At 38.0% G+C, this 20,720-nt stretch overlaps 1 protein-coding gene across 7 annotated transcripts in view; it reads left to right on the top strand.

The window, feature by feature from the left end:
• The window catches only part of MED24 (mediator complex subunit 24), a 68,443-nt gene extending 48,176 nt beyond the window's left edge, over positions 1–20,267 (top strand). Inside the window, exons 17-26 of one of the 7 annotated variants that reach the window (XM_063300669.1) lie at positions 1,545–1,723; positions 2,344–2,443; positions 4,939–5,114; positions 5,694–5,958; positions 6,630–6,811; positions 7,730–7,823; positions 10,206–10,305; positions 13,596–13,673; positions 15,652–15,800; positions 19,814–20,267. In XM_063300669.1, the coding sequence (XP_063156739.1) occupies positions 1,545–1,723; positions 2,344–2,443; positions 4,939–5,114; positions 5,694–5,958; positions 6,630–6,811; positions 7,730–7,823; positions 10,206–10,305; positions 13,596–13,673; positions 15,652–15,800; positions 19,814–19,930 (1,440 nt within the window). In that variant the 3' untranslated portion in view covers positions 19,931–20,267. Of the gene's footprint in view, positions 1–1,544; positions 1,724–2,343; positions 2,444–4,938; positions 5,115–5,693; positions 5,959–6,629; positions 6,812–7,729; positions 7,824–10,205; positions 10,321–10,398; positions 10,556–10,667; positions 10,687–13,146; positions 13,232–13,592; positions 13,674–15,651; positions 15,801–19,813 lie in introns of those variants that run through there. The other 6 variants (XM_063300668.1, XR_010067800.1, XR_010067801.1 and 3 more) reach the window with 6 other exon arrangements.
• The last annotated feature ends 453 nt before the right edge of the window (positions 20,268–20,720 follow it).

Genomic DNA, 20,720 nt, shown 5'->3' with positions numbered 1-20,720 from the left:
GGAAAACCTCAAAGACTTATCAGTTGAAGCAGATATTCCTTCATGAATAAGGGGCAAAATTCCTACACAGTGGGGTGAAAGACTGATCACCAAGAAACTAGGTTACAGTTATTTCAGGTGGTATACCCTGTTACTGAATCTAAGGAGGTGGTTACTTTTTCATATTGATATGTCACATGTTGGCTGACTTAGTATATCAAAAAAATGAAATAAGCACCAGAGTTTGGTGTTATGTATTCACTCAGTAGGGGTGATAGATGTCAGTAGGACCCACATGAAGCTCTGATAATATTCAGGGGTAAAGATATTTCAGGCAGAAAATCCAAAAGGGAGCAATTTTTTTTTAAAACAGCTATAAAATCAGTGTTGTAATTTGGAAGGCTGAGACTGGGAGAAAAGAATGGGACTAGCTTATGCCCTGCTGATTGCATTTAAGACGGAGGTGAGATCCAAACAAGAGGCAAGATTCGTGGCTGGTCCTCTTACCCACTGTTCTATACCAGCCGCTTAGTTTAATGGGGATCACATGAACACAAACTGTTAGCACTGAAACTGAGCTGTTTTCTTTCCCTGCATCTGACCATTTTAAAAAGGACATTTTTACAAACTATGGAGGTCTGTGATGCTGATGAGCCGTTGGGCTGGAGGATTGGAAGAGAACTTTCATTTAAAGCTGCAAAATGAAGCATTGCCAAGAAGTTTCACCTGCATGTCCTTGAACATGGGAAACAGTGTAATCAAAGTACTGTAGTACTAGCTTGAAATCTTCCTTCTGACATTTGCTTCTCCTCTCTGCTGCCCTCTGGAGATCGGAAATGAAATTATCTCTACTTATGTCTGTAAAATTGTGAAGGAGATAATAAAACAGAAGTTTGCAGTGGTCACTTACCTCTGATGATTGAGAGTGGCCTTGAAGCAAACAAAACAGGAAAGCTTTTGTAAATCAGATAGTAATGCCTTCTCTCCCTCTCTCTCCCAAACTATTGTTTTCCCCAAGTTCTTTATATGTAATGGTATACAATACCAGGCAATGATAAAAAGTTCCATCGTTAGTAACTGCGGACCGTTCTTTTCACCAAGCACGTCTTGTACTTCGTGCACTAGAAATTGTATATTTTTTTGTTTGCTGTTAGTGAGTCACATCTCCAAACAGACTGCTGAAGGAAATTTGCTGTGTATACTAATAATAGCAATTGTAAACATAAAAGCCATTAAAAAGCAATAGAGTCTGCAGCAATGAAATGATACAGACTTACATATTGACAGATAGTTTAATTACTGCGTGTGTTTAGCTCTAAATTGCTCCCACAAATTATGTTAATTTGAGGAATAGACTTCTTTTGTGTGTGTGTGTCTTAAAGCCTCTTCATTTCTGGGGTGAGAAAAATTTTCCTTTCCCTCCAGTGTGCTATTTGTACAGTGCAGTAGCACACCACAAACATATTTCCAGGATTATCCTGTGGTTGTCCAGCTACTCGCTAGAGGGTGCTATTGTCCTTGCCTAAGATTTCCTGCTACATTATTTCTTGGCTGGCTGCTTTCAGGTGATCCTGTCAGAAGCTGGCCCTCCGGGAGAAGTGCCTTTCTTTGAGACCTGGATGCAGACCTGCATGCCAGAAGAAGGGAAAATTCTCAACCCGGACCACCCTTGCTTCCGACCCGATTCCACCAAAGTGGAATCGCTAGTTGCTTTGCTGAACAATTCTTCAGAAATGAAGTTGGTGTAAGTATTTATATCAGTGTGATATTTTTACTGAGGAACTCCTAGTCTTTGAAAAGACAGGCTGAAAATTAAATAACATACAAGAAAAAAGACAGGCCTTTCACTGAAGGGCTGTTTGTTGTTTTCCCTTTGTGCCATAGTTCTTGTATTCCTAAACTGCAATTTCTTTAAGCAAAATTCTAGTCCTTAAGGTAGAAAACATGACAGGCTGAAGAAATACGATTTAAGCATTGTACCCAGAATATCTGAAAATCTCCAACTATATATAGAAAGAATTCATGAAAAGAGTCTACTGTGAATTCTCTTGTGATACTTAGAAACTTTGTTCAGTTTTCAGTGTTCATTAGGTATTACTAATATATTTTTATAACAATAAGCTAGAAAACTGGTTTTTAAAAAATTGAAAGTTGAGGATATTGAACTTGGCATCCAGTTTAGCCCAGTGTTGCCAGCAAACATGTAATCACTTTAGCTTGGTTTCTGCCAACAAGCCACTTCTATTTTCCCTTCAAGAATTCTGAGACAAAGTGGGGTGCTGGATAAGGGAGAATAATGCCTTGGGAAAGTTCTTATCTTTCTTTTACTTTTTTGCCTCCTTCTATATCCCTACAACTGAGAAGGCAGATGAAATGGCAAGAAGCGTGTCTAAGCATCTCTGCTGCCATCTTGGAGATCCTGAATGCCTGGGAGAATGGGGTTCTCACCTTTGAATCAGTCCAGGTATCTGCCTTGCTCAGAGATTGCATCAGTACACATATGTGCAGCTCTAGGACCTTTAAAAACTAGAAACAGTTGAAGCGAAATACTGAATCAGAAGAACCCTGGGTTTACTAGAATTGGGCTGATCTTTCATTGGAAAAAAAGCATCTGGTATGGCAGGGAAAATTTGTCTAGCTTAGCATTATCCTCCATATGCTTGTTACCTGGGTAACATGGAAAGTTTTAAAAATATAAATGGAGAAAATTTCCAAACATGGATTCTCTTGCTGGGAGCCTGAAATGATACAGTCCAACAGTAGTGACATCACATAATCTTCCTGATTTTGTGGTATGTTGATATATTCTTTCTGTATGCTGGTAGAATGGATAGAATCAGTAGGATTGGATGACCTGGAGAATGTGAAGAAAGCATATTCAGGGACTTCTGGGGGAGGCATGACGAACTAAATACATCTCTGAAAGAGTGGAGATGATGACTGCAGCAAAGACCGAAGAATCGGTGAGCAGACCGGTTCTTCAAAACCTCTCTGGGCAAGGAGAAGACGGGAGATTACCCACATATGTGCTGGATGGCAGCTCCTCATGAGGAGACCACAGAACAGCAGTCTCCTGTAGGTTTGAGTGCTGGGAGGCAAAGAGATCAAGCCATCATGCTCACACCTGCGGCAGAGCCTTTTAAAGGACGCTGGGTTTGCCAACCTCAGTTTCTAATCATTTTCAGAAATTGCCTGTATTAGAGACCTTTGGAATGATAAGTTTGAAAAGCCCCCTGTTGAATTTACCTTCATTCTTGAACCAAAGAAAAATGAACCAGAATTTAAAGAATTGGAAATAAACGGCAAAAACCTAAATAAGACTTTGATCTAAGAAAGTTATAAACAAAGTAAGGGTCCAGATGAATTTGGAATATTGATTATAATTAAACAATCAGCTTTTCGTGGGAACCAAATTGTTTTGTCTATCTTAAATCATAACTGATATTTGAGACTTTATGATTTCAGAAGTTGAACACTAGAGGGGACTAAAGATTCCAGGCAGAAAAGGAAAAGGGAAAAAAAAATGTAAACTTGCCTTTGGTTTTCAGTTAGTACGGGGATTTACAAAATGACACCAAACGTTACAACATTTGAAATACTCCAGGAGATTTTCAAAGAATGGGACCAGAAATTAGTAGCTACAGTGTTGGTAATGTCAGCAATGATGTCTGCTTCTATGGATAGACTATGTCCAAAAGATGTTAATGAAGGAATGACAGATGTGAAACAAATTTTGCCTGATACAGAAATATTAGAACCAGAAATACTGGATTTTTTTTTTTAAAAAGTGTGGATTATAAAACAGAAAAGGCAGCTAAAGTGGAAACACATATGACAAGCCAAGAGAATAACCCAGATAAGGACTTTCTACAGGATATACAAAAGAAGTTGGTTAAAGCTTTGAAAATCAAAGTGGAAATACAAATGAGATAATGAGATTATCCATAACCTGGATAATGACTTTTTACTGGATTTACAAAAGAGGTTTGCTAAAGCCTTGAAGTCTTTGGCATGGGAAAAAGGAAAATTGAGGGTGACCAAATCCTATGACAACATCTGAATGAATTGAAGATCAAGATTGTCAGAAGTAAAAGGAAAGAATAGAAAGTTGGTTTGTTTGACCAAGGTTAAAATAAGATAAGTTTCTATAAAGCTCTGGTAACCCTTTACAGACTTTTTGCTGTCACCAGGACTGAAAAGTTGATAATTTATGGATTTCCATATGGGTTATGGGAAGAAGAGATATTTATTTGTAACCTTATAGGGGGTGAGCAGTTATTTAGTTTGTTAATACTTGTGATGAAGATCGAAAGCCATTTCTTTATATATTTCTTTTCTTTTTCTTTATTTTACTTTCTTCTTTTTCTTTCTTTGCACTTTTTATTCTTTCTATTATTCCTCTTTCTGAGTTTAGTTTGTATTTGCTTTTACTATTGTAATTAAAATCTCCAATTATAAATAAATAAATACATTTTTATTGTAAACTGCCCAGTCTCTCTCCTTGGGAGGGAGATGGATGGTGATAAAGTTCGATAAATAAAATAAAATAAACAGAAGAAACCATATTCATCAGAACATGCTTATGATTCCCTTGTGGATATTCATACTAAACACAAAGAAGTATTTTTGAACAGCTGGGTATAAGATGTGAAAAAAGGCCTTATGTGCACACGTGTATTCCCAAGCACTTTAATCTGACACTGATTATAGGACTGTATGCTGCCACATTTCTGACAAAATAACTCTAGAAACCAAAAGCCTCATTTCAGACCTACACCCAAGCTTTATTTGTTTATTTGTTCAATGTATATAGCTGCCCATCTCATGTACATGACTCTACAAGAAGGAATACTGCTGTCCCAGTTTAAGTCTCCGCCTCCCTGTTCCATAACATGAACAATTTCTATTCTGTGTTAGAATTCTCAGCTCCCTTCATGACTCCTTTTCCTCCCATCCCAGAAAATCACAGATAATATCAAGGGAAAGGTGTGCAGCATGGCAGTATGTGCAGTGGCTTGGCTTGTGGCTCACGTCCGAATGCTGGGCTTGGATGAACGAGAGAAGTCACTGCAGATGATTCGACAGTTGGGGAACCCCCTATATGGTGAGAATACCCTGCAGTTCTACAGTGAAAGGTAAGCAGCAGATCTGTAGTCTCTTTGAGAGGAAAGCATGGTACACTGCATTTAAAACACCTTTTCCGACATTGTGTTGGAGCACAGTTCTCATGATTCCCAGCCAGCATGGCCTGTGGCTGGGAATTATAGTCATTGTATTCAAATTCATTTGGAAGCTGCACTGTGGGGAAGGTTGCTTTAAAATATGGGGTGAAGGCTGCATATGTACTGCAAGAGATTGATTTTGTACTGTTCTGCTTTGTGCCCCATCTGCATCTTCTATTTATTGATACGTTTGTAATTTCAGTGTAATAAGCTATCTTATATAGCAGTGAATTCTGCATCCCAAATGTTAGTCCATTGTTTATACATTGGGTTGCTTGAAGTTTGAAGACTGTGGACTGTGGAATAGGGCAGTTTATGAAAAGTTAAGCAGGACATCCTTTGGATGATCTATATTCCATTCCTCAGCTACATCTGATATGATTGTCCCAATCCTTAGTGTTTTAAAAGTCTTTTTTTCCCTACTTCCAAGCAAACCATAAAAAGAAAACAAGTTTAATAACTGAGAATTTATCCTCATCCTTCCTCATCCAGAGTGGTGATCATGAGTTCAATCCTTGAGCACATGTGTGCTGATGTTGTTCAGCAGACAGCTGCACAGATTAAATTCCCGGCCACAGGGGTTGACACCATGCCCTACTGGAATCTTCTTCCTGCCAAGAAACCTATAAAAGAAGTGCTGATGGGTGTTTTCTCCAAGGTCCTGGAGAAAGGCTGGGTAGACAGCCATTCTATTCATATCTTCGATACTCTACTGCACATGGGTGGTGTCTACTGGTTCTGCAACAATCTTGTCAAGGTATGGAAAAAAAATGAGAAATATAAGTGAAGGTCAACAGTTTGGAAGATTGAAAAAGAAGTATACTAAACTATTGGAGTATCAGGCTATTGGTCGTTACTATTTGTGATGGCAATGAATTGTCTCCAGTACCAGTGGCCATACTTATCTCAGGACCAGTTGCTTGGGAACATTGGTGGGAGACCGCTGTTGCACTCTGCCTTGCTAATTGTGAGAGCTAGTTGCAAGACTTTGAACTTTTATTTCACTATAAATACAGCTTGCATTTAATGCATAGCAATCATAGGAAATCTTTCCTAATAGCTTAGTTAGCTCTTGCAGTAAACTTGCCATAAATCTGTGTTCTTCAATGCCTACCTGTGCCGCTTGTTCTACTATTAGTCAGAGAAACCTGACAGATACGGGTTTCTCTGGGGTTTTTAAATGGCATTGTGGGAACAGAATACTGGATAATACAGGCCTTTGGTCTGATCAGCACAGCTCTTAATGTTCTTTCTTTCAGAAGTGTTGATATTAGCATATTGAATCCATGAAATACGTAACCTAGATTAGGGTTTTCAGCTGTTGGAAACACTGAGCAAATTTGAGTGCTGTAATTCAGTTGAAAATAAGGGCAAAGTTTACTCCTTTTCCCCCTTTGCATCGTTGCTTTTGTTGCCTTTGTTTTTCAGGAGCTCCTGAAAGAGACACGGAAAGAGCATGCAATGCGGGCTGTGGAGTTGCTCTATTCTATTTTTTGTTTAGACATGCAGCAGCTGACACTCACTCTCTTGGGACAAATCTTGCCCAATTTGCTTACAGACTCTTCCAAGTGGCATATGCTGATGGACCCACCAGGCAAGGCCCTTGCCAAGTAAGTGACACATCCCCATGAACTACACTAAAAAACCCAGATACCTGCAAGCTGAAACTTAATGTCAATTAAAGTGTTTTGTGCCTTGCTTTGTTATTTTGGAAATGGAACAAATATTGTACTGAAGGGTCACCTCCTTCCTACCTGGAAATTCTGCATAGTCTCTTCCCTCAATGTTTGCAAAATGTTTGTTCATACAATATTTTTCCAAATCATGAGAGTACAGAGGTAGTGAATGCATTCTGCTGAGTGTAAAGGAATGGGAAATAGCGACAGTCAAAAACGTGATAGTGATGCAGTATGATAAGAGTTTAATGTAAATTTATGTCCTGTTAAGAATTGTACATTTATATGTGCAAAGCTTGGGATTAACATACAGTATACAAGAATCCCTCTGTCTTTAAGCCTGGCTGCCAGACCCTGCTAGAAATGGGGCTAAGATGCCTTGGGATCAAAGGATACCATCTTGTCTTCAGAGCTGGATTCTCACACACACTAACAAAAGAGAACCCACCTGTAGTGAAAAGGGCGCCATTTAGTAACTCATTTCAGATTGCCCAGGCTCCTAATGCCTACTCATTCTTTCCCAACCTGCAAGTCCTGGTACGTTTGGAGGATACCAAAGCTGCTCTACACTCAGTTTCTGTGAATGAACCATCAGTAGATCTTTCTCTCCTGGTGCACACTTTTCCATGGTGGGTCTGTCAGTTTTCTTTACTGTGAATTATTGGGGTTTGGGCCTAGGATAGTAATGGAGCCTGTTTATTTACTGATGGAGACACTCTAAGTATGATGTAGGATTCTATGATCTCCTAATACAGTTTGAGGTTACCAGTGGATTTCCCAGACCTTGTAAAAAATGTGAGAAGTTAGTGTAACCCGGCCTTGAAGCTGACTTCCTTTTTGTCCCCCCACCAGGTTATCTGTGTGGTGTGCTTCCAGTTCTTACTCTTCCCACAATAAGGGGCAAGTATCTGCCTGGCAGCGAAAGAGGCACCGAGAAGACATAGAGGTACGCTGGACATACGCTGAGATGTTGGGAAAAAAGCGAACAGTTTGGAGATTGGCCAGGGGGAATGAAGCTGGTGAATTTGGAAAGGTGATAAGAACGAATGGCTGTGAATGGGGGCAAGAATCTTTTGTAAAGAGCGCAGTGTGCTTGTGAATGGTAACTTGGTGTTGCAGGCCTCTTTAACTGAAACACATAAAAATAGCGGATGGTTTTGAAAACCTTCATAATGCCAGGTATGAGTATGAAATGCTTGTCCGGTTCCTGTGTTCATGATGAAAGGTAGAATGAAATTGCACCGATGTATACATCTTGATTGAAACAAACAATTTGGTTTATTTCTGCTTTTGTTAAGTGGAAGACTGGTCATTATTAATTCTGATCATAGAAATGCTGTCTATTTTTTCTTCTTCTCAAGCCATATAAGCTAGAAGCTTAGTGCCTTTTAAAAAAACAAAAGCCAACATTTTTTTTTTTAGAACAATGCATTTTGAGAAGCCACATACAATGTTGTGTTTGCAGTGTCACAGAATATACACAGCCACATCTAAGGCCATTTCTGACATTGTATTTTCTTATTTGCATTCAAAAATGTATGTAAACTGAGGACATCTACCTTTCATGATGCCAAAATAATACATCAAATTCCAGTCAGTTCTTTTCATACTTGGGTTTAAAATATTAGCAATTTCCAAAACTATTGCTGCACTGCTAACATTAACTGTTAATGTTCTTGGAGAGCTGGTTTCAAATGAGGTATTTGGGGATGTACTTTGGATTCTGCATCTCCCATACTGCATAAAACTTTTATTGAAAGTTAAGCAGAGGTCTGAACTGTAATATGTGAGTTATATAAAGTTCTACCTGGTTTTCTTCTATAATATCCAGAGGGGCTGTAGAATTTTGAATAGATTTGTCTGGAGCAAAGATGAGAATGGATAAAAGTGGACAAGGTGAAATTTAAGATGGAGATTATGTAGATTGGGAAACTGGCTGATTCGCTTAGTAATATGTGACCTAATCTGGGTGGAGGTGGTCTGGCCTGTGGGCTTGGGCAACCAGAAAATGCTTAAGTTGGTATGCTAGCAGTGTCTCTAAGCATTCAGACCTTGCTTCAGTTATTCATGTACTAGCTATGTACTAGTTTCACATAGGTTTTACTACTACAGTGATTTAAGTTGGATTGCATTTGAAGATAGCTTGGAAGCTTCAACTTAAGCTGCCCAGTTATTGATGGGGGCTAAAAAATGTAAGCATGTAACACAATTTTTATATCAATGGCTCTGATTTCTAAATATTAGAATTAATAAATTGATAAATATGGGGGTTAGTTTTTAAAGTTTGAGGATAAGGTTTAAGGTACCACCACCTGTAAGACCATTTTTGCATGTGGTTTCTCTGTACTTTACATTGGCCTTAATTAGTTTTGAGATCCTGAGCTGTCTTAATTCTTAGTTAGATATGTCTTTGCAGTAAAGCTTATAGATTGCCATTGTAATCTATGATGAGATGATTCCTTAAGTGTATCTTGCATTGTTTGTAATTTAAAGTTACCTTCAGTAAGTCTCCTTCAGTGGGACTTATTTTGAAAGTATTTATATTTGTATTTTCTAGGACTGTACAGTGCTTTAGAAATAATTTGGAAAATGAGATTTGGAATGTGTAAGAGCATAAACATAGCACCTCTCTGCAGCTCTTAAAAGCAGGTGTGATTTTTTTTCCAGGTTCATGCAGCTGCCCTCTGTAGCTGCTATATGATTCCATGAAATGATGCACTTATTTTATGGAGTTACAGAGAGGTGCTTCATTTATGTCCCCACACATTCCAAAGTATCTTTTTAGAATCAAACCCTAAGTATTGTACAGCCCTTGTAATTGTACTGTTAGAGTCCTCGCTCCTGATATATGAGCTATGGCTTGTCAGATGTTGAACTACATCACTATGCTGGCTGGGGCTACTATGAGTTGTAGTTTAGTAACAACTAGGGGTTGTAATTACCATTATGCTTTAGATCAATTTTTACTTTTCCCAGTCCTACAAAGTAAGTCTGTATTATGTTCATAGATTTGCAGAAGAAGTATTAGGGCAGAAGTAGTCTTTGAATCAGAGGCCTGTGGGCCTCAACTCAGCTTATTACCTGCCATGCACTTCTTTCTTTCTTATACTTTTAGTGGCTTTCTAGTCACTTCTCTTTATCCTTTCTGAAAGAAGGAAGTATTGAAATAGAGTGTGTGAATCATCCTTAATTAGCCTGCTTAACATGGGCTCTGAGCTTGAACTACAAGTACATACTTGAAGGAGAGGATGAAACCCAGAATGCCTGCTTTGGTTTGCATTTTGTTAACAGTAACCCCAGTTTGATCTTGGGGGTCCTCCTCTTCCAGGATTACATCAGTCTCTTTCCCCTGGATGATACTCAGCCATCAAAACTCATGCGCCTACTCAGCTCCAATGAGGATGACACCAGCATCCTGTCCAGCCCCAGTAAGTAGAATCACGGTGAGGAAACTTTCCTGGAATTTGTCTGAGTAAAACTCATTCAGCGTGCTTGTCTTTTTTTTTCCCCCCATTGCTTAGAGAGAGCACTGCAGTGTATTTCCCAGATCTTTGCACATCCTGGATGTTGAAATCTACCATATCTGGTTTGGAGATAAAAATCTCAGAGGTAGTTAATACCTCTTTGGGGATACACAGTCCACATAGTTTTGAAGAAGACACTGATGGAGTATTTATTAACGAAACCCATTTGTTTAAAAAAAACCTACATTTATATCCCACTGTTTGCAATAATTGCTGGTCTAGGCATAGTAGCATAGGTTTGCTTATGAACTTTTGTTTATTGATAGATTTAGATTCCACCTTTCCTTCAGTAATGCAAGGCTGTATATATAGTGCTCCCCCTCCCACTTTTCCCATAGCAACAACAACCCTGTTAGGTAGGTTGGACTGAGAGAGAGGAACTGATTGAAAGTCACCCAGTGAGCTTCTGTGTCTGAGGATGACTTTGAACTTGGGTCTCCCTAGTGTCAGTCAAACACCTTAACCACCTTACCACGCTGATTACTTAGGTCTGTTCAATCTGATTGCATATCCAGATTACCTTGGTCTGGATTTGCTTGAGAGGCACTGGGACATAGGAGGATTAGTCTCTGGAGGAGATGCTGGACCTAGGTTGGATTACAGTGAAGCTATCTCCATCATGGTACCATATTCGACATAACAGCTCAGAAACATTTAATGGCACAAGCTGCTAGCTTGTTCTTGAGTATTGATGGGTGTTAGATATCCAACTGTGAATATAGGTAGTCCTTGCTTAACAACGGTAATTGGGGCAGGGAACTCCACTGCTAAGTGATGCAGTCATAAAACCTGACATCACGTGACTGCACCAACTTACTACAGCAGTTCCAGTTGCAGTTGTTAAGTGAATCCCATGCAGTCATTAGGTACAAAGTCATGTGATTGGCATTTGTGACCTCCTGCCAGCTTCCCCATTGACTATGCTTGTTGGAAGCCAGCAGGGAAGGTCGCAAATGGTGATCACGTAACTGCAGGATGCTGTGATGGCTGCAATTTCAAGGATTGGGCGTAACTTTGAACAGTCACTGAACGAATGGTTTTTAACTGAGGACTACCTGTACCTGTATTGCCTCAATGAATAAAATGCATTTTGGAGGCCTAGTCGCCATGGTCCTGCCATGCTTTGTTTTTGAAAGGTGACAATTTGAAACAAATTATTTAAAAGCTAGAAATAAATAATGAAAAGCCTTTTCCCTGCTGTTGCTCTCTAGTTTCGTTCTGATCATTGCTGCATGACATATTGAACCCATGACCGTGTATCAAAATCCGTTACAGTTGTACCTGATGTTCTGAGAAAGAGTCGGGATGGCTTTCTGGCAGGCTGCACTGGTGGAAAGTGTTTAATGACATTTCATAGCGTTAAGACATAAATATGTTATTTATTGGACCGTCAGAAGAAAGAAGAAAGGCTGCTTTCCTCTACTATCTCAGCTATCAACCCAGACATGGGAGAAGATGATCAAATGAAAAATTGCTATGACAGCAAGACACAGATATCATTAGTCAGAACTTCAAAAAGATGGAGAATGTGATTGCTCATCACCTTGGATTCTTACCCAATTTTTGTGGTTGTCATAGTATTTGAGATTTCCTCTTATTTCATTATCCTTTCTTGTCATTTCACTTTTTCCTTTCTAAGGTTGCAACTTGGGAGTTTTTAATCTCTAATTCTTTCTTTCACAGAAGTGGTTTGAGGTTCCTCTTTCTCTTCTGTTGCGATAGATGGACAAGATAGTTTAATAGGAAAAAGCAAGACAGCAGGCAAAAAGAAAAGAAAAGAGAGACAGCTGTATAACCAAGAGTAAATAAAAGGCAGGGGTGGGGGCAGTCATGACAGAATTGGAATGAGAAAGGAAGAAGGCCAGTTAGGCCTACTCTCTGAAGCCAATCTTCCAAGGAAACTAGCCTAATTGGAAATGGTTCACCTTCACTTAATTGTGACCCACTTCAAAATTATCTGTGATCAGAAGCAGTATACATTGTTTTTCTCTAAGAGGAGGAAACAGAAGGGAGTAGCAGAAAAGCCAGTTGTAGCCTTGTCTAGACTCACTCTACTAACATATGGCAGCCATAACAATAGTAGTATTTGTACTACTATTAGTACTAGTAGTAGTATGATTGTTATCAATTATAACAATGATAATACTTAGCATTTATATTGGTCTTTCCCAAGCTAGTGCCCTCCAAAACTGCTGGGCTACAATTCCCATAATTCCTAGTCAGCTGTTGAGCCTGAGAGTTGTAATCTGGCATATCTAGAAGGCAACTGTTTGGCAAAGGCTGATTCATATAATGTGTTTAAGTGTTTAAACTGTTTCATGTACCAGCTTCTCTGTAATTCTTCTGATAATCCCACAAGATTTACCAGTGTTGTCATCTCCATTGTTATGAAGCCTGCTCTACAAGCTTTCCTGATGGTAGAGTTTACTTCTGAAGGTTCCAGTATGATTTAAATACTGTGAAGTATTTAATACTGCTGCTAAAACTGAGTGGAATAGTAATATCAGATATTCAGAATGACATCCTACTTAATTAAATTGATTTGTTCAATAGTGACAAAGCAGAAACCCACTGTCACCCTGTTTTGGTCACCCAAATCTCTGTGACTGATTGCCACAAAAGGGGAAGGGGTTGCCACAAAAGGGGAAGTGGCAGGAAGTTCTGTTTAGGCAAATCTTCTAGATTGGTGGGCACATGAAAGAATGTAATAGGCCCTACCACAAAATGGTTGCCTTTTATTTGTAGGTTACAAAAACCTACTAACTAGAAGGCAAATTTGTGAAATGGGTTCCTGCCATGTGCTATTCCATTCAGTATGCTCTTTACCACTGTAAGTTACTTGTATCTTTTTTGTGGACACATTTATAAGCAAAACCCTGGGCTGCAGCCCTCTGTCATTTTTTTTCTCCTAAGAATGTTTATGAGCGTTAATGGGGCTTAGAAGTTTTTTTTATAAATAAAGATGATGCTAGATGCTAGCACTTCTTTAAAAAAACACTGTATTAAGTGTACTTAATTATTATCATAAAAAGCATCTGAAAAGGTCAGGTTGGCAGAGTGCTGGTAGGCCTGCGGAAGCACATAGGCATCACATTGACTAGCCATGATTTGTTAGAAAAGTCTGCCTCGTTCAGTCTGTCTTCATAGGTGAGTTGCTGGTTATGGAAATGGGATATTTTCTCTTCTTTCAGCAGACCGCACAATGAGCACCTCACTCTCTGCCTCGCAGCTCCACACAGTCAGCATGCGCGATCCCCTCAACCGAGTTCTTGGTAAGCTCCTCAGCCCTTACTAAGTACTGGGAAGAAGATTCCCCAAGGCGGCCAGAAGACTACCTTGGCCAGCAGCCCGTATTGTGCAGGGACTTGCCAGACAAAGGGATGACTAGGACCTCAGCCAGAGAGACGGTCAACTATTTTATTTCAGTCCAAGATCAGAAATGTGAAAACATTACATGCACAATAGTGAAATCTGTGTGATATCTAAAGAAACTATAAAATGGTTATATGAAGCAGAGTTTTGAAAGGTTCCATTTCAGTCTGGAATTGTAAACGAAGAAACGGTTTCCAGAACAATAACCTAGTTGATCCCCTGCAATAGCGCAGCAAAGAATTTTGTGGCACCTTCTTCATATTTATTGAGGTGGAATTCAGTACTTTACATAGTTTTCCAAATCACATAGCAAGCCATGCTGCTGGTCAGCAGAATTCTTTGCACCTAGAAGTAAAGGACAAGGAGCTGCTATACTGCATGCTGTGTCCTCCAAATGGGCCTTGGGGTGTTAATAAAAATTATCAACTTACCCTAATAACTAAAAATTATCAACTTACCCTAATACAGCCATCCACTCACTCTTGTTATAGGACATGTGGAAATACAGAGCTAGTACAGCTTTCTGGTTACAGCAACAACTAAATGCAAATCAAAGTATTACCAAGTCTCTTCTGGGTTGAGATGCAAGTATGCATTTTATTCATATGCAATACTATTTGAATTCTGGAAGCATTAGAGAAAGCTCATATCTCAAAGGTTAAATTTAGTAACCACCAAGAGTCACTTCCACAGTGAGATAGGTGGTGTATTAATTTAATAAATAAATGAGTGAGTGAGTGATTAACACAGATCATACATTTGAATAATATTAAAAGGAAAGTGTTATTTGGCAGTGTTAAATACCACCAGATATTTAACAACCAGTAATACAAACCAATCAGTATTTGGAGTGAGAGGCATTTGTGAGTGAAGGAATATGAGAGAGCAAGTTTCAAATGGGGTGGGGAAGTGGGGGTATTGTCAACACAATTATAAAACTTTTAATTTAATGAAATTTTTAGCTTTAGATGCACCAGAATGGCATTTTTAAAAGCTCAAGTACAAAGAGTGAAACCAAATAATAGCTGTTGTCTTGCTTTTTCCAATAAAAAAATTATGCCTCAGTGTCGAGTCTACCATCCTTCAAACTAACAAAAATTAGGGATGAATATTTTCCCACAATAAACAGAGATGGATTCTATTGATCTGTTCTTTTTGCATGTTATTACTTCAGAAAAAAAATGTAAAAGCTTGTCTCCTAATAGGAAAAATCCCAGTGCCTAACATCTTGTGTTGGTATCTAAGGACTTTAAAGTAAGACTCATGCCAAATAAGTAAATAAAATAAACTCTTCAATGTAGTGGATGTCAAGTAGCTAAGACTGTGCTTGTAAGCAGACTTGCTAAGAAACACATTTCACTGACTTATTTTTGAATCAATGTGCATGAGCTTATGTTCTGTGAGATTGAACTGTGATCCAAGAAAGCTATTTTAAATCTCAGATCTGCAGCGAATTCACTGTCATGGCCTTACACAGTTGTAATTTTCTTGAAACCAATATGGGACTACCAATACTAAGGTGGCAACTCCTAGTCAACCTTGGCTGATCTTAAAAAAGCTGAGCAGAACTGGAATGGTTAAAAATATGTAAGGAGGCAGTGGCAAACCTGTATTAGTGCCAAGAAAAAAATGTGAATATTTCTTTGTAGTCACAAAAAATCAAGCTTGACTCAAGGGAGGCTGAACATTTGCCCTTACCTTGATGCCTCCTAGGATTATCTGCTGCTGTGCCAAAAGCTAGGAAATAATTGAGATCTTTTTTGCTATTCTTCTGTCCCTCCCCAGACTTAGGCTATAATTCATTCATTCATTCACCAAATTTGTATGCCACCCAAGGACAATTACTAATTTTTTTCCCATATGCATTCTACTCCCCAGCCAACCTCTTCTTGTTGATCTCCTCCATCTTGGGAGCCAAGACAGCTGGAACACATACCCAGTTTGTGCAGTGGTTCATGGAAGAATGTGTGGATTGCTTGGAACAGGGAAGCCGTGGCAGCATCTTACAGTTTATGCCTTTCACGATGGTGAGCCATTTTCATTTTTCTGTTAGGCAAGATATCCATTGTTCTTCAGGCTTTCCTCTTGAGTGTGGCTTCTTAACGCTGTTACCTGGGAGCTGCCCTCTCTAGCATGACCTTAATAAATAGCCTCCCACCTCCCATTAGCTTTTTCAGTAATCACCATTCAGATTCCCTGCTACTGCCATCCAAATCACAGTCTCCTGGTGAGGATGGAGTGTTTTTTCAAGTGGAGTCACTTCCAACATTTGCCCAATAACTTTTTGTGTTTCTGAATCCTAGCTTAAAGTGTCACTTCCAAAGTGCTTCCTCCTGGATTTCGTCTTTGTTGAGGATGTGGGCTGCAAAAGCATCAGCCAACTCTGATTTGCAAATCTCCAGTAATATCTTGCAAATTGTCCCTAGGATGTCTCTTTTCTGTGTTGTTTGATTTTTCTGACACTAGAGGGAGTCAGTTGGCAAAAAATAATAGTATTGAAAGCAGTGAGAATGGTTTAAGTGGAGATCATTTGTGTTTACCTGAAATTAGGCCCATTGCATAGAGTACGAATTATTTCTTGAATAAAAATGCTGTGGGTTGCAGCATAAAATTCATGATCTTTAGATGTAAGCAAATGTAATGGAAAGAATGCTGTTGGTATCTTGTTTTTACATGTGTACGTATACTTTCCTAGATTGATTAATTTTGTAGATATTTGAAGATGCAAGAAAAAAATGAGTAGCATATTTTATCTATGTAAACTTTCAGTTTTCATGGAAGAATGGTGATCTTAGAAATTGAATAGTACACATATTCAGCCTAAATCAATCCCCTGTGCAATTTGATGAAACAATCAGACTGTAAAGTAAAATTACTACAAATTTAATTTATTTTTTGGTATGTATAAGTAGCAACATGAAAAGAATATTTTAAACAGTGGAGTTTATTATTACAGTTGGACTGTCAATACCGAAATATTTTTTTACCTTTTGGTTCAGAAATTATAAAAAGAGAACTTTCATTATTACTAAAAAATGCAGGATATAAATATTATAAATAAATATTTATAAATATTTCCTGAATCTTAAAAAATGTAAGCAAACAAACAAGCAAGCTCCGTATCTCCATATTTGTAGGAAAGCTATTAAGAGAGCAATGCAATCAGTTCTTTATTTTGAGAAAAATGCTTCATAGAAGTTTATTCATTTTTATTCTTTCAACTCAACAGAATGTAAAAGGGGCTCAGGACTCTGACCACCCATCAGCTATTCTCTTTTGGATAGGCAGAGTTATGCAGAGTGCACTAAAGAAGCGTGATATATTAAGCCAAACAAATTAGAAGCATGAATTGAGAAAAAGAAAAGGAAACATAACTAAAACTAGTGTATACCACCACCATTTTCATTATCTTTCTATCCTTGCAAATCATCTTAGCTTCCACCACATTCCTACACCACTTCATATATTACTTTTTATTCTTTAACCTTCTTCTCTCTTGTTTTGAGGATCTCATCAACTCTATACAAACTAATTTTATCAGTCTTCCCTTTATTCTCTGTCCATTTACTCTTCTTTCTTATATTTGTTCTGTAATTTGTTCCTCATTTATTCTTTTATTATATGACCAGACCACCTCAAGATCTTTCATACTAGTCATTCATTTTTGTATTTAGTCCCCATTCATTCTTGACCTGACCATTTTTTTTTGTTTTACCATCATGTCTTTAACACCCCCATTTCAAGCGTATCCAACTTTTATATTTCTCTTGACATACCCAACTTTTACTTCCATATAATAAGATAGGCAGAAACACACTCTTATATATATATATAGCTATATTCACTTGTTCTGGCAAGTATTTACATGTCTTAAAATTCTTCAGTTTTCCATCTTTAGTAAATATTCTGCTTGCTTTATTTTTCCCCATTCATGTACAACTTGAATTCTTCACTCCATTTTCTTTGTCAAACATAACTACCTTGGTCTTCAGTACATTAAATTTTCAAATCCATACTCTTTGTTGCATCATACAATCTATCAGATATTTGCCACAAATTTGCTGTTCCAAGCCAACAACACAGCATCAACTGTATATGAAAGTATGTATGCATTTATGTCCCCAACACACCTCTAATGTCACCACAAGCATTCCATATAAATTTATTCATAAATATATTAAACAACCTGAGCGCCATCGCACATCATTGTCTTACTCCCTGCTTAATACTGAACCATCCCCTAGTATTCCATTTATTTTCACACATGATTTATTTCCATTATCAGTCAATCAAAGTTTATTGATTAGCCCTTAGGCCATTATCAGGATACAAGATTAAACACTGAATGTTAATAAAAGTCTATATAAAATTAATATAAAAAGACAAGTTAAATGAAGAGTAAATAAAAATACAGCAGATAAGTATACATAAAAGTGAAAATACACATCATATTTCCGTGTCACCCCTACAGTTTACCCCGATCAACCCCACATATGTAGATCTCAAGCGTATTGATTTGCTTAAATACAGAGCTGTATTATATGTTATTTTGGGGTCTTGGCCACACATAAAATAAGTTGTTCTAATATGTGATTCCCAGGGGGTTGTTCGTTTAATGTATGGGCCAAGTTGCAGATCTCTCTCCTTCTTGTATAAATTACAATTGAATAATATATGTGCTGTGTCCTCTATTTCAGGCGCTCCACATACACAAATGTGTTCATTATAAGGGATGCTGTTAAATCTCCCGTATCTGATCATTGTATCAAGCTGATCAAATCTAGCTCGGGTGAATATACACTACTCTTAGACATTTAGCAAGCAACATTCAATGCCACATTTGTGTAGAGCGGTGCAAAATTCAAGTCTATTCACTTAGTCATACACTTTCTCTAAATCAACAAATGTACAATAACGTTTCTTTATCATATTTGTACATTTTTTCAGCAAGCAAACATTTGGTTTACACAACATCTGCCTGTCATAAAGCCACACTGCACTTCTCAAATTTTACTCATTGTCATCTGTGCACTTTTTCAATCAGAATTCTGCCAAACACCTCACCAGGCAAACTTAACAAACTAATCCCACACTTGGTTTTTACATTCATAGTTTTTCTTTTGTATAATAATGGCATTTTTCCAATTGTCGGGCACAAATGCAGTCTTTGCCCCTGTGCTGGATGACTTACACGGCCAAACCATAAGTAATCCACACCCCTATTTTAACATTTCTCCAGTTATGCTATATACATCTGAAATGTAGTCATGCTGGTTGCCATTTTCATTTCAAGTCACAATTTTCCACATGACAAGGTCATTGCCAGAATTGGCCCATAGATAATTGATGATTGCTATCTATCTTGACTTTGGTCCGTTAAAGTTTTCATATCAGATGTCTTTTAGAAAGATAGATAGATGCAGATGCAGAATGCTGGTCCTAGCTTTTGTCAACTGCCAGGACAAGGAGCTTTGCTGGATAGATGCTCTCGTCATCTTCATGATTAGAAATAGGTCTCATTGGTAAAACCAACTCACCTACCACTTCTTCCCTCTTACATCTATAATTTCCACCTTTTTCTTTACCAACCATAAAACTCTGAATGATATGAGATATGGGGCATATAAAACTCTGGCTATCCAGGAAGCAAGAAAAAGGAAGAAACCCAGATCAGGGAATTCATACCATCTTCTTTTAATCACCTACATAATATCATTTCTTTTTGCTTTTTGCTTTAATACTTTCAATAAGTAACACCTTATTTTTACTACTAATACTTAAATACAGTATGTTTTTCTGTGATACTGGTCCAAGGTGATAAATATTTACAAATGCAGGGAACACATTAATCAGTATACATACATACATTTATAGAGCATGACTTGGAAAGTAAACATTATTTATAGATAAGTGCTTCAGGTTTTTTGCAGATCGGTTCTTCAAGGAGGTAAGTGGGCTACTTGGAGGAGGCTTTTTGCTAGTGTTACTTGTTGTAATTGTATTCCCTTGGTCAGTTGATTTATTTGTTACTCCTGGACAGGTCTCAGAATTGGTGAAAGCCTCAACCATGTCCAGCCCTAAAATCGTACTGGCCATCACAGACCTCAGCTTGCCTCTGGGCCGTCGAGTGGCTGCCAAAGCCATTGCTGCCTTATGATCCTCCCATCACTCTACAAGGGGCAAGCATCAATCCTAGAGGCAAAATCGCAGAGACAGGAAACAGTGGAGAAAACTCTCTTTTCAAAGCTGCTTCACAGAAACAGGAGCTTCAGCTATGAGAGAAGCTGATGAAGCAGATAACCAAGTTAGCTTACAGTGCACATCCAGAATCCTTCACCGGGAACCAGGAACTTGCCATGGTTGCTATTCCAAGGATTGGTTTTTTTTCTGCTTTCAAATAGCATCATCCCTCCACAGCATCAGTGACAGCTGTCTTAAGGAAGGTGTTCATCAATATTTGTAAAATAAAATTAAAATTCTTTTGATTTGCCTTATTTTACAAGCAAATTTTCCTCTTATTTATTCTCAAATGCCTGAAAGGAGCTGCATTCTCAATCAACATGACTGGAACAAGATATTGTTGAAGTAATTTTTTAAGTTGACAATTTACCAGTGGTTTCAAAAAAACAGTTGCACATTTAAAAAAAAAAGTTGACAGATCTTTATCAAAAGTTATTTTTAAAAAATCAATAATATAGATTATCTTCAAGGAAAGCCTGAATTTAGTAGGCTATCTTTCCTTTCTTTTCTATATGCCAACTTCCATGTTTTGATAGCTTTTCAAAGCTGAATTGTTTTATAATGCTAAAGAATAACCTCTTTCTGCATTTTTTCCCAGAAATTGACAAATAGAATTATGTTAAACACAAAGCTGCTAACTTTCCTTACTTGGTGGTCATAGGTACAGGGTTTGATGATTGGTTCAACATAATAGCTTAAGAATAGAC

This window comes from Candoia aspera, chromosome 4 (assembly GCF_035149785.1).
Source record: "Candoia aspera isolate rCanAsp1 chromosome 4, rCanAsp1.hap2, whole genome shotgun sequence".
NCBI lineage: Eukaryota > Metazoa > Chordata > Lepidosauria > Squamata > Boidae > Candoia > Candoia aspera.
The sequence above is the reverse complement of the archived record's forward strand: the minus strand, read 5'-3'. Positions and strand labels throughout refer to the sequence as shown.